Source organism: Stegostoma tigrinum, chromosome 34 (assembly GCF_030684315.1).
Source record: "Stegostoma tigrinum isolate sSteTig4 chromosome 34, sSteTig4.hap1, whole genome shotgun sequence".
NCBI classification, from domain to species: Eukaryota; Metazoa; Chordata; class Chondrichthyes; order Orectolobiformes; family Stegostomatidae; genus Stegostoma; species Stegostoma tigrinum.
In genome coordinates, this window is record NC_081387.1 from 17149508 (window position 1) to 17162908 (window position 13401).

At 48.4% G+C, this 13401-nt stretch overlaps 1 protein-coding gene across 3 annotated transcripts in view; it reads left to right on the forward strand.

The window, feature by feature from the left end:
* Window positions 1-8000, forward strand: part of phf1 (PHD finger protein 1) — a 43000-nt gene extending 35000 nt beyond the window's left edge. For 2 of the 3 annotated variants that reach the window (XM_048520269.2, XM_048520270.2), the window contains exons 13-16: window positions 444-567; window positions 1265-1356; window positions 4036-4131; window positions 7086-8000. In XM_048520269.2, the coding sequence (XP_048376226.2) occupies window positions 444-567; window positions 1265-1356; window positions 4036-4131; window positions 7086-7464 (691 nt within the window). In that variant the 3' untranslated portion in view covers window positions 7465-8000. Of the gene's footprint in view, window positions 1-443; window positions 568-1264; window positions 1357-4035; window positions 4132-5189; window positions 7064-7085 lie in introns of those variants that run through there. The other variant, XM_048520271.2, reaches the window with a different exon arrangement.
* The last annotated feature ends 5401 nt before the right edge of the window (window positions 8001-13401 follow it).

Below are 13401 nucleotides of genomic sequence, written 5' to 3' on the forward strand. Positions count from 1 at the left end.
CCCATGACAATCTCCATCTAGAAGGACAAGGGCAAGCAGGTACATGGGACCACCACCTGCAAGTTCCCCTCCAAGCCAGCCACCATCCTGACTTGGAAATACGTTGCCGCTCTTTCACTCTCACTGGGTCAGAATCCTGGAATTCCCTCCCTCCGGATATTGTGGGTCAACCCACAGCTGGTGGTCTGTGGTGGTTCAAGCTGATCCCACTTTTTCAACAGCAATTCCGCTGAAATGAGCACCAATGGTGAAGGGACGTCAAGTTGAAAGCCAGTCAGCTGCCCTGACCCTGCTGTTCTTCATGAAGCCAAAGTGGTAACTGAGAGTCATGGGGAGCCCGGTGCTGCTGCACTGTGCCCGTGCACCCCCCCCCCCCCCCCCGGTTATGTGCTGTCGCTCAGGAAGGTGGGACTCTGAAAACGTTTGGTGTTGCTTGCATCCAGGTCTGAGATCGAGGGAGTGAAGAAGGTGAAGACCAAGAGGCGTCCTCCCCACAGGGAGTCCCAGGACCTGTACGAACTGAAGACCAGGCAGGCACGGCGCCTGCTGCAGAAAGCCATCAGCCAGGTAAGATGCCAGAGGAGGGGGAGGGAATGTGTGTCTGTGCATGTGCCCGCCAAAGACGGCGAGGAGGGGCAGTCTGGTCTCACCAGTGTCTGAGGTAGACACCTGAGACAATATATTTGAGAGTGGAATCAGGCACTGCCTCCACCTCTCCCATCCAAGGGCAGGGGCAGCAGATTAGTACCATCACCTCCAACACTTCCACCTCTACCATCGCCGCTGCCACCACCTTCACCCCTTAGAGTGTCCATTTGTAGTGCCCTAGAAGAAGGTGGTGGTGAGCTGCCACCTTGACCTGCTGCAGTCCATGTGGTAAACAGGGAGACGGCGAGGCAGTTCAGGGGATTGCAGTGGACCCGATGGGCCGAGTGGCCTGCTTCCGCACTGTAGGGATTCTGTGAAGAAGTAACCCCTGGACAGGAGGGCGTTCCAGGTTTCCCTCCCTATCAGTTCGGGGTGCGGTTTTCCGTGTTCACTCACTTTCTGGGAATTGGCATGGTGTATGTGCAATTAACCGACATGTGCTGCGGCGGGAGTGTGAGTCGCCAAAAGTTGAGCACAGTTTGGACTCCTCCAGCCACGGTAGTGTGTGTATGCGTGTGTGTGTCTGCTGTCAGGGGGTGGGCTTTGGGAGGCTGTCAGGGATCAGGGTGCGAGGTGCCTACTTCAAGTTGACAGCCAGTGTTCTTTGTGCCTGCAGAACGTGGTTACGAACCCCTACAGCTCCAACCAGTCTTACCAAGGCTGCCGAGGCAGTGCCAACATGTGTCCCATCAGGGAGAGTACCGAGAGGTAGGTGCACAGTCTAGTCAGGGAGGGACAGATCGAGGAGTTGTCCCCCTGGGCGTTTATCCTCCCCCTGTTCAGTTTTGGTCAAGGGGCTTTGTGCGCTCCAGGTTGCATAATGAGGCAGCACGATTAGAAGCCAATGCGCATAGACTCTGAGAGACATGGGCCCCTTTGAAATGGTGCAAAAGAGCCACGAGGTCTGGCATTGACGTTGAACAGGGCCTGGCTGCTGGAGTTCCTCAGGGGAATGTCCTAGACCCAACCATCTTCAGCTGTTTCGTCTATGACCTTCCCTCCATCATAAGATCAGAATTGGGGATGTTTGCCAACGATTGCTCGATGTTCAGTACCATTCGTGAGTCCTCAGATGCTGAAGCAGCCCATTGTTCAAATGCAGCAAGATCTGGACAATATCCAGCTGGAGCTGTGAATGGCAAATGACGTATCTGCCAAGCAATGACCATCTCCAGTAAAATACAATCTCCTCATTACCCCCTTGACATTCAGTGACATCACCATCACTGAATCCCCCACTGTCAATATGTTGGGGGTTTTCATTGACCAGAAGTGGACTTACCATTTAAACACTGTACAGGAATAGGTCAGAGCTGAGTGTTCTGCAATAAGTAACTCACCTCCTGACTCCACAAACCCTCTCCATAATCCACAGGCACAAGTCCAGAGTGTGTTGGAATACCCCCCACTTGCCTGGGTGGGAGCAGCTCCAACAACACTCCAAGTAGCTTGACAACATCCAGCACAAAGTAGCTGCTTGATTAGGAACCACATTCACAAGCATTCTCTCCCTCCACCACCACTTGGAAGCAGCAGTGTGCACCAGCTACAAGATGCACTGCAGGAATTCACCACAGATCTTCAGCCAGATTTTCCGAACCCCACGACCGCTTCCACCCGGAGCAAGGGCAGCAGATACGTGTTCCCCTTCGAGTTCCCCTCCAAACCACTCACCATCCTGACTTGGAAATGTATTGGCATTCCTTCAGTGGGTCAAAATCTTAGAAATCCCTCCCTAAACCACAGTGTGGGTCTGCCAAAGTGCGTGTACACAGCAGCTCTAGAAGGTAACTCATCACCACCTTCGGAAGGGTAACTAGAGGTGGGAGGTAAATGCTAACCTGTGATGCTGATGACCTGTAAGTGAACACATTTATACCAAGCAATGACGCCCACCAGCAAGACCGAATCTGATCTGCAGTGGCTTAGCTGACACTGAATTCCCCAGTTATAAAGATCATGGTGGTCACTATTAACCACAGTAACTGAGCTGAAGCACATTATGAACATAGTGACTACAGCAGCCAGGAAATCAAGGGTAAGTAACTCCCCAGAGCCTGCCCACAACTGCAAGGTCCAAGTCGTGAGGGTGATATTTTATATACAGCAGACTCCTGTGAGCAAAGGTAAGGTGGGTGAGTTGGTAATCTGCTTTTAGTGATCGCAGGTGGATAACTTCTGGCTGGGCCACAGCGGGGAGGACTGTGCTTCAGAGTAGTTACTGTGGGATTGGTTCAGGCCGTGTGCAAGGAAACCGGCAGGATGGTGGTGAAGGTGGGCTGGTGTGGGAATCGGAGGGTGGGTGGTGTGGTACAGGGCGAGGGACTGGCTGGGATATCCTAGTTTGCGAGCATTGAGAGCTCGGTTTGGATCGAACTGCCAACCCTGATCTGCCCCGATGTGATTAAATGACAGAAAACAGGAGCCCGAGTAGGCCGTTCGGCCCTTCAAGGCTGATCGTCCAGTTCCGTCCCCGATCCTGCTTTCTCCCCCATTCCTCTTTGATCCCTTTAGCCCTAAGAACTATATCCAACTGCTCCTTGAAAACATTGAATGTTTTGGCCTCAGTGCTCTCTGTGATAGAGAATTCTACTGGCTCCCCACTCTGGGTGAAGACATTACTCCTTGTCTTGGTCCTCAATGACCCATCCTGTATCCCTGGACCGTGACCCTTGGTTCTGTAAGTCAAAATAGTGGAATGAAGTAGCCTTGCTCTGGCTGTGGGGAGTTACGGGCAGGCTGTGTGGTACGGTGTTATCTTCCCTACACAATGGGATGCACTTTCTTTGATTTTTGTCTTCTGTGTGCGCGCCACCACTTTCCTGTCTCCTCTTCCCGTCCAGCACCCTGTTGGCTTCTCTATCTTTCATCCCACCTTGTATGGCTCAGTGGAAGGACTCTCCCCTCCAATCCAAGAGGGTCTCGAGTCCCACCCCAGGATGTGAGCGTGTGATTCAAGGCCGACATGCCAGTGCGGTACCTGGGGCAGTGCTGCATAGTCAGACACTTGTGGCCTCACCCACGCTCTCAGTGCGACACCCCGTGGCATTGTTTCTGAGTTTTCCCTGCCTCGTGGTTACACCTCGAGCAAAACAGTAAATGCCACACAACATCACGTCCATTTCACCCATCCTAACGGTGCTCACTCTTTGGAAGAATGAACCACTCAGCCCCACTGCTCGCTGTCTCCTTCCCCATAACCTTGCAAATGCTCTCCTCTTCAGCTATGCCCATGATTCACTTCTGAAAATTAATACTGGGAATGAGACGGAGGAGGCGGCAATTTGACACTTGTGATTGCCGTAAGAGGACTTGATGATCTTTTTGCCCTTTCTCTCTATCTCTCTCTCCCTTTCCCCCCTCCCCCCTCTGTTTCTGTTTCGGTAGGACACCTCCAAAGATGATGTATGCATCGATTCAGCCGTCTTCGAACGCAGTCCGCAGTCTGGAGTCCTCGTCCTCTTCCTCTTCCTTCGAGTATGGGTAAGGAATCCTTGTTGATGTTCCACAGACCCCTGCTCCCTTTACCAACACCCCCCCCCCCCCCCCCCCACCCCCGGAACAGCTCAAATCAGGAGCCCTGCACCAGCCAAAGAGCCATTCAGACTTGGAAGGAGACCCACTCACTGATGGAAGCCATTCAGCCTGACACAGGCCATCTAGGACTAACCCCCATGTCCATCGATTTCATCCTGTTTCAGCATCCTCCCATGCTCCAAACAATAATCAATTTAATCTCAATCAATACTGTCCCTTGCATACTCTCTGCCTCAGTTCTCCCCATGCATAGTGTTCCAGGTTGTTTCTATCTGTATAATGTCATGGGAGTACAGGGCTATAACCCTCCTATATGCATTAAGTAAGCACACAGTGTGTTACAGTGCATCTGCCTGTAGTTTATACCACACTGTATGTCACAAGGATATAACACTCCTGTAATCACAATAGAGCACACTGTATGTTGCACATTTGTAAAACTCCTGTGTGTGTTTGAGACTGTGTGCTACAGGTGGTTGATATGTAACCTATGTGACCCACCTGTATATGTTATTTAAGCACACTCTTTGTTCAATATATAACATGCTTTTGAGTTGTATAGCCCAAAGTGTGATTAATGGGTATACCACTCATGTAGATGATACGTAGTATGCTGTGATATAACAAATATACAAAATAAGAACAGGAATCTATCATTAGCCCTTTGAGCCTACTCCCCCCAGTCGATGAGATCATAGCTGATCTGTTGGTGTTTTGAGTCCCAAGTTCCCACCTCCTCCATTTTAATCTCTGATTCCCCCTACCTAGGAATCCATCTAGCTCTGTCTTTAAAAATATTCAATGACACCACCACTTTCTTTGGCAGAGAGTTCCAAAGTTGCACAACACTGCTCTCCCCCCCCCCCCCCGTATCCTGAAAGTGTGGTCCCTAATTTCAAAACAGTGCTCCTAAGATGCTGCTTGGCCTGCTGTGTTCCTCCAGCTCCACACCTTGTTACCTCGGATCCTCCAGCATCTACAGTTCCCATTATCTGTCTCTCTAGATCTGGATTCGCCCACAAGAGGGAGAAATCCTGTCCACAGCCACCTTCTCAAAAACATTCAGGACCTTCAATCAAGTTAGCCCTCAATGTTCTAAACTCCAGTGGAAATAAGCCCATAATCTATCGTCCTAGTGCGCTAATTCCAGCTATCAATCCAGTAAACCGCTTCTGAACTGCCTCCAGTTCCTGGCGTAATTATTCCCCCTTGTGTAACTCTGCTGCATACAATGCACAATGCACCGACTTATAAGGTCCAACGCTGCTGTATATCGTTGTAACAAGAAACATGCTGCGATAGCTTTTCCTCTTTATCAAGGCAGATAGAAGAGGACCATATTTTGAAGGAAACAACAATTTACACGGCACAAGGAAAGGGTGCCAGCTAGCAACTTGACCGTCATTGGTTGAGGTGTTGTCCTGTGCCGTGACCCAAATAAATGTTGTCCCCCAGGCTGCTGTTCAGTTAGAAGTGGCCGTGGACACATTCACTTTGCTGATGCCTTGGTTCGAATTTAAGGGAAGGCTTCGGGGATAAGATCTCAACCAGTAAAAGTCCACTCGCCAACCAATCCGTACCTGTTTCTCTTTCAGTATAAATCGTTCCCTTGGAAACTTGATATTCTGTGAATCCCCTCTGCTGAGTTCTTGATTTAAAAATAAACCTCGGTGTACAGTAGTATGTATATTGTGTCCTACCATCTCTGCATATCTTAAAACACACTGTTACATTAAGCAGTAATGTTCAGCCTGCTACATAGATGTGTGTACATATCATAAAATATATATAATCGTTTATTGTGGGATGTGGGCATTAGTGTGATGATGCCTGCCCCTAATTATACTTGAACTGAATGGCTTGCTCGGCTATTAGCAGGGTTAGCTCACAGCCAACCATCTTCCTGTGGATCTGGAGTCACATAGAATCCTTACAATGTAGGAGCAGGCCATTCGGCCCATCTAGTCCACACCAACCCTCCAAAGAGAATTCCACTGAGATCCCACCATATGCAAACCTCACACAGACAGTCGCCCAAGGTTGGAATCAAACCCAGTCTCCAGTGCTGTGAGGCAGCAGTGCTAACCACTGAGAAACCATGCCATCACATTTAGTTCAGACTGGCTAAAGTGGCAGATTTCCTTCCCTGATGGACGTGAGCAAACTAGACACGATTTTTTTGCAGCAGTTGATAGTTGTTTTGTGGTCACTAGCAGTCAGACCAGTTTTTAATAGTCAAAAGTTTGTCAATATTTAATTGAAATCCACCACAGGCAGCTGTGTTAGGAGTTGAACTGATAATCCTCCCATGAAGCCTGGGTCTTTGGATTTTTTTTTTAGTCTGGTGATATTACTTTGAAGTTGTCATCTCTTCCTCCAACAGGCAATACTATCTCTGTGCTGATGACTAACTTCCACTCCATTCCCCAGGATCTTACCCTGCCTGGAGAATTTGAATGATGGAGAGAGATTGGATAGACTGGGGTTGTCTTCCTCGGAGCAGAGGAGACGCAAGGGGGACGGAATTGAAATGTACAAAATTGAGGGGCCCAGGCAGGAAGGAGCATTTCCCCTTGGTTGAGGTGGTAATCATTCAGGAGGCACAGAACTAAGGTAAGGGGCAGGAGGCTTAGAGGGGAGATGAGGAAAACTTTCATTCCGGGTGGGGTGGGAATCTGGAATTCGCTGCCTGAATGGGTGGTAGAGGGAGAAACCCTCATGATTTTGAGGAAGTGTTTAGATGTGCACTTAAGGTGCCAAGATAGACTAAACAATGAACCAAGTGTTGGAAGATGGGATTGGAATAGTTAGATGCCTGTTTCTTTTGATTGGGGCAGGCCCGATGGGCCTATTCATGGGCTGTAGGCCTCTATGACCATCTGACCTTGTTTTGCCCTCAGCGAGAACTCGGGCACTCAGGCCAAGGCTGCAGGCATCGGCAACCGGCTGTTGGACTGTGATGACGGGGCAGATGAGAGGCCGGGTGACCCCGCAGAGACGGAGCAGGAGGATGAGGGGGAAGAGGAGGAGGAGGAGGAGGAGGAGGATGAGGAGGAGGAAGAGGAAGATGGCTCGGACATCCCGATGGAGGCCCGGTCGCAGTGCGACTCCAGCGACGACGACCTGCCACTGTCCTACTTGCGCTCATCCGTCAACAGCTACTTCGGGGCGATGGGCAGACTGGCACGAGGGGAGACGGTCCGTATCCTGGCCCGCAGACTCACCCTGGACAACAAAGTGCAGTACCTGGTGGAGTGGGGAGGCCCCTCCATATTTTAGCTCCCCCTCAAGAGTGCAGGAGAGTCTGACCTGAGGAGGAGGGCGCAGGGAGGAGTAGTTTTTTCGGGGCAAGGAGTGAAGTGCCAAGCTGAGGCAGGTTTTCTCTAACCAGGCACCCACTCAGCATCAGGAGCAAAGTTGTTTTTTAAACCGCACGCTTTTTAAAAAAAAAATTTGGAATTCTTCGGGCGCAATTCCATTTGCTGTGTGTGTAGGCTCCTGTAGTGTGCATCCCCCCAGCATACAGGCACATAGAGAAGTTGTTGGGGGACTATTGATGGCAGCTTTTAGTGTCACAGAGCCCACTCAAGTAAAGGAGAGCCGGCCAATGGCATAGACATCTCTGAGAGATGAGGGATGTGGATCAGACAGCGCCCACGGTCTCTGTGGGGAATGGGCAGGAATGTGCTGTGGAACTGTGTTGAGGAATTTGGACTCGTGTATGGGACTGAGGGACACTGGGGTATTGTGTAGGGGACTGTATGAGGAATGTTGGAGAGGGAGTGTGTGGGACGCTTTGCGGGGTGGGGACTGTGCGCGGGAGGCTCTGTGGGGGTGGGGGGGGGGGGGACACTGGGTTTTGTGCCGGCTCTCCTTCCTGGCTCTTTGTATGTTAGATTTTTATTATGAACTTGAAAGCACTTTCTGCTCGAATATTTTGCTGTTGTCACTTAGTGTCATTGTTCTACCTTCCACTGCATCCCTGCCCCTGGTCATCCACTCTCCCATTCTCAGGCAATGCCCACCTTTCCTATCTCTGCCTGTTTCCCTTTCTGTCACTCCCTAGCTCAGCCTCTCAGACCTGGCTTTCATTCTTTCGTTCTTGCTCCTTCAACCTATCCCCTCTCTTCTCCATCTGCCCTTTCCCTTTTTTGTTCCTCCCCTTTCTTCCCCTCTGCCTCTCTGTCTCTCTCTCTCTCTCCCTTTTCCTCTTTCTCTATCTCACTGTTCTCTCTTTTTCTCTCTCTGTCTCACCCTCTGCTCTGTCTCTCTGCCTTTACTGCTGAGTGTGTTCTTTCTGTGTACTGTATCTTTTTCAGCGGGTATGTGCAATTTTCTTTCGCACTTCTGTATCATTAAGCTGCTTCCTCTCCCACTTTGCACTTTTGAAATTCTGCCGGTATTTAATTCCCTCCTGCCCAATCGCAGTTGCTGTCTCGTTATGCTATTTGACCTGTTTCTCTCTCTTTCCATTTTCCTCTTTATGCCTCCGTCCCTTCCACTGTAGGAAGCTCTCTGTGAGGTGCCTGCTATTTTTCCTGTTTTGAACAATGGCGTGCAGGTCTGGACGGCTGGTTGATGGTGGGTGGGGAGGCGGGCCAGAAATACAGTGACGAGGTAGTCAAGGGGAGGACAGTGTAAAATGCACCTCATGCGGAGAGAACATTGAGCAAGAGGTCTTTAAAGACTGATGGAGCACTTTCCTGTTTTGTGCTCCTTCCGCCATTCCTCAAATCCTTTGCAGTTCTTGTCTGTTTCTCCAAAGAACAAGGTGGAGAGGTGGAAAGTCTGGCTCCATTTCCATCGATATTTTCATTCCTCCCTACCTCGAATGTACCAACTGCCAAATGTGTCCATTGAGCAGTTCATGGGAGTGTCTTTAGCATCAGCCACTAGTGATGGTGAGGCCTGTAATCCTTGAGCCTATCTCCAAGAGCGGGAGATGCAACGTTTTGAAGCAAGTGTCCCTTCGATGGTCTGCACACGACTTGGGGCACCCCAGTGTTCCTGCCCACCAACCATCAGCTACAAAGTGGGTGACCCCTTTGACAGGGAGTATCACGACCGCACAGGATATAGGCCACGCAGCACAGAAGCAGGCTCTTTGGGCCAGCTTGCTTCCGTCCTGGCCTTAAACTCCATGTGAACCAGCTTCCCCTCCGCCTTTCTAGTTCTTGATTCCTTCTGTCCCCTTCCTCCTGCATTTAAGTAGCTTCCTGTTAGATGGAGATGACCTCATCCACTCCAAGCTGCAGGAAGACTCCTGTTGTTCGAATTGAGGTGACTATACCGAATTCTCTGTCAGGCTGCTTGGTGATAACTTTACCCCTCTCACCCCCAGCTCTGATTCTCTTCCCCCACACAGCAGTGAGAAACACACTCTTTGCTCATCTCATTGAAAAAGAAAAGACTTCTTCAAAGTTATTGAAGGCCTCTGTATTCAGTTGTAGATGTCTCCCTTTGAGAGTTGCAACCCCCAGCCTGTTTACCCACCCCTCCCCTGACTTTGTTTTTTTAAAAAAAATCTAATTGTGCTTTGCTGCTAACTGTTGAGTTCCTACTGCTTTCTGATTGTGTCCCAATGTCCTCTGCTCCCACCCTTAGCTTGTGTGTTGGGGAGGGGAAACCGCTGTGTTCAGAAAGTTTTTGTCACGTTGCCTGCGTTTTTAATCTAACTTTGACGCCCTGGGCCGGTCATCAAGGTGGGAACAGACCTGCTCCTCCCCACCCAATGCTTGAGATTCTTTTGGAGAAAAGATTATTTTGTTATTCTGTAATTTAAAGAAAACTACACACAAATCCCACCCACCCACATGCACATACATGCACATATACAAATATATATAGATATATTATATAAAAATAAAGGTTTTTGTTTTGTTTGTGTATTTATTTCGTAAAATGAAGTTTGTTTCTTTTTTTTCCCTCTGTCTGTATTAGCTTTTTGTGACTATTTCTTTGCCTGCAGCCCTGTCGCTGTAAAGGTAGAGCCCTCTCGAGCACACGGTTTCTACAGTGCCTTTCAGCTGACTTACACCAGTCATAGAGATGTACAGCACAAACAGACCCTTCGGTCCAACCTGTCTGTGCTAACCACATATCTTAAATAAGTCTGATTCCCTTGTCTGGCATTTGGCCCTTTTTAAATGTAGTAATTGTACCAGCCTCCTGCTCTTCCTCTGACTGTTCATTTCCATACGCACACCCCCCCCACTCTGCATGAAAACATTGTCCTTTAGGTCCCTTCTAAATCCTATCCCTCTCCCTAAACCTGTGCCCTTTGGGGGAACGTCTTTTGCTGTCCATCGTATCCATCTTAATGCCCCAACCTCTGCTGCTTTTCTAACCGTTTCCCAACAGTAGTGTGTCTATCTTGCGGTTGCAAAACTCATTAGGTTTTCTGAGGGTGTGTGTGTCAGTGTCCCTGGGGTGACACTGTGCTTTCTGACACCCTGGAATGGTAGCATTTCCTAACATCACTCTGGTTTTCAAGTTATGTGCCCCCTGCCCCTTTTTCTGCACACTATTTTGATTTGCAGAATTTGCTATCTGTTGGGATAAGATCTTCCTGACTTGGTCACCAGCTTATGCATTCACTTTTGACAACTTGCCTGGGTCAGTGAAGCTCCAAAAACACTCAAGCTCAGCTTGTCGAAGTTAAAGCAACCCCCTTTATTGGCACCCTGTCATCAGCTTAAGCATTCACTGTTATCACACTGAAGCAGCAGTGTGTACAAAATGCACTGCAGCTTCTCACCAAAGCTTTGATTGCATCTTCCAAATCCACATCTCGAAGTCCATGGGTAGCAGATACATGGGAACACCAGCCCCTGCAAGTTCCCATCTAGGCCCCTCACCGTTCAGACTTTGAAATGTGTTGCTTTTCCGATACTACTACTACTACTGAGCCAAATCCTAGTCCTTGTAGCTGTGCTCTGAGACTGCAGCTCACCATCTTCTCCAAGGCAATTACAGAGGGGCAATAGATACAGTTAAGAGTCCACCACATTACTGTGTGGTCTGGAGTTGTGTGTAGTTAAGGCTTGCAGTTTTAAGGTGGGAATTTCCATGTGACCATCTACAACATGGTCATCCTTAAGCTCTTAAATCTTTGCATCAAATTCAAATTCCATTGCAGGATTTGAACTCAGCTTTCCCACCCCCAGAGAAAATAAAACCAGCTTACTACTCTGGCAATAATACCAATGGGCTGTCAGGTACTCTTTATGCTGACTGGACAGTAAGCTAATCAGACATGGTTTGCATCATCACAGAAGTGATGCCACATGACTGTGACCACTCTTGCAGCTTCCTGGCAAGTTGAAGCTACAGTAAGATTTTTCTTGCATAAAGTTAATACCTCTGTAGCCTTTGTTAGTTGTCTTTAGTATCAGCAAAAAGGTAGAATGTTATATGGTGGCAGTGAACAAAAGAGCAATATTCCCTTATCAAGTAAACTGCATGCTCCAGTTAAGTGGGATTATGGGCAAATTGGTGCGAGATAGATGTATCGCTGTCCAGCTAGCTGGTAAGGTACAAGCATTCAGGGGTTGTGCAGGCAGACAGTGACCAAGTCAGGCAGTAGATTGATGCTGAATGAATTACATCTAAGGAAACCATAATGTTCTGTTAGCTTAAAAATAAATACCTTTATTTACTGTTCAGTTTTAATAAGCTGACACAGTCACAAAGGGAATAATTGATAGTCTTGCTGGTTACAAATGGTGTTAGAACAATAGAGCGCAGAACAGGCCCTTTGGCCCTCGATGTTGTGCCAGCCTGTGAACTAATCTAAGCCCCTTCCCCCTACACTATCCCATCATCATGCATATGCTTATCCAAGGAAAAAGACTCACTGTCCACCCTGTCTAATCCTCTGATCATCTTGTATGTCTCTATTAAATCCCCTCTTAGCCTCCTTCTCTCCAAAGAGAACAGACCCAAGTCCCTCAGCCTTTCTTCATAAGGCCTTTGCTCCAGACCAGGCAATGTCCTGGTAAATCTCCTCTGCACCTTTTCCAATGCTTCCACATCCTTCCTGTAATGGGGCGACCAGAACTGCACGCAGTATTCCAAGTGAGGCCACACTAGTGTTTTGTACAGTTGCAGCATGACATCACCGCTCCGGAACTCAATCCCTCTACCAATAAAACCTAACACACCGTAAGCCTTCTCAACAGCACTATCAACTTGGGTGGCAACTTTCAGGGATCTGTGTACATGGACACCAAGATCCCTCTGCACATCCACAGTACCAAGAATCTTTCCATTGACCCAGTATTCTGCCTTCCTATTATTCTTCCCAAAGTGAATTGCCTCACATTTATCCGCATCGAACTCCGTTTGCCACGTATTGCAGGGAAATGTGAGAATGGCTGCACAAGAGAAAGACTTAAGAGGCACAACTGTTGTCAGAATCTTAGAAGAGGTGTTCCCTGAGCCAAGGGATGGCTTAACAGAAGGCAATTCTAATGAGCGGACAGTCTGAGATCATGGAGCAAAACCAAATTGGGAGGCCCCTTATACTGAAACTGACTAACTCAATGAAGTGCATGAAGTCCTAAAAGCAGAGGTGGCCAAACCAAAAGACAATGCATCAACTGTCACAGCCAACCATTATCATCATGGAGTAAAACAAGTACAGGATGAAAACTAGCTCAGCAGGGTAAGGGTGCTATTTTGGATGAAGGGCCACTTCCAAGCTGTCATTTGTACAGATTAAGTTAAAACAAAAGCCCTCAAAATGGGCAAGATCCGAGAAATAGGTGATATCAATAATGCCTTTCCCGAGAGAACCAAGGGAAAGCCATTGGAATGCTAGTGGCAGGAAACAAGACATTTTAATTTGGACACTGGTACAGCAGTTTTTGTTCTCTCTGTTGGCAAAATGTTCTCTTTGACCATTGCACACAAAACTACATGAGTCAGGAATTACAGCATTCCAGGTCACAGGACAGACCTTCAATATATGAGAAAAAAAATACCGAATCTTTATGTGTGTTTCTAAGCCAGAGTTGCTCTCTCTCAAGCAGGGAACCCTGTACTAACGTTTGCAGCATAGAAGAACTGAGAAGATAAAACAAGCCTAAAGCTTTCAGAGCTGAGTTTCCACGGGATTGAATTCTGCATCACATTACTCCACAGCCTGAAATTAGGATTTAGATCAGTTGGCTGGATAGCTGGCAAGTGATGCCAACAGTAGGGGTTCAATTTCCA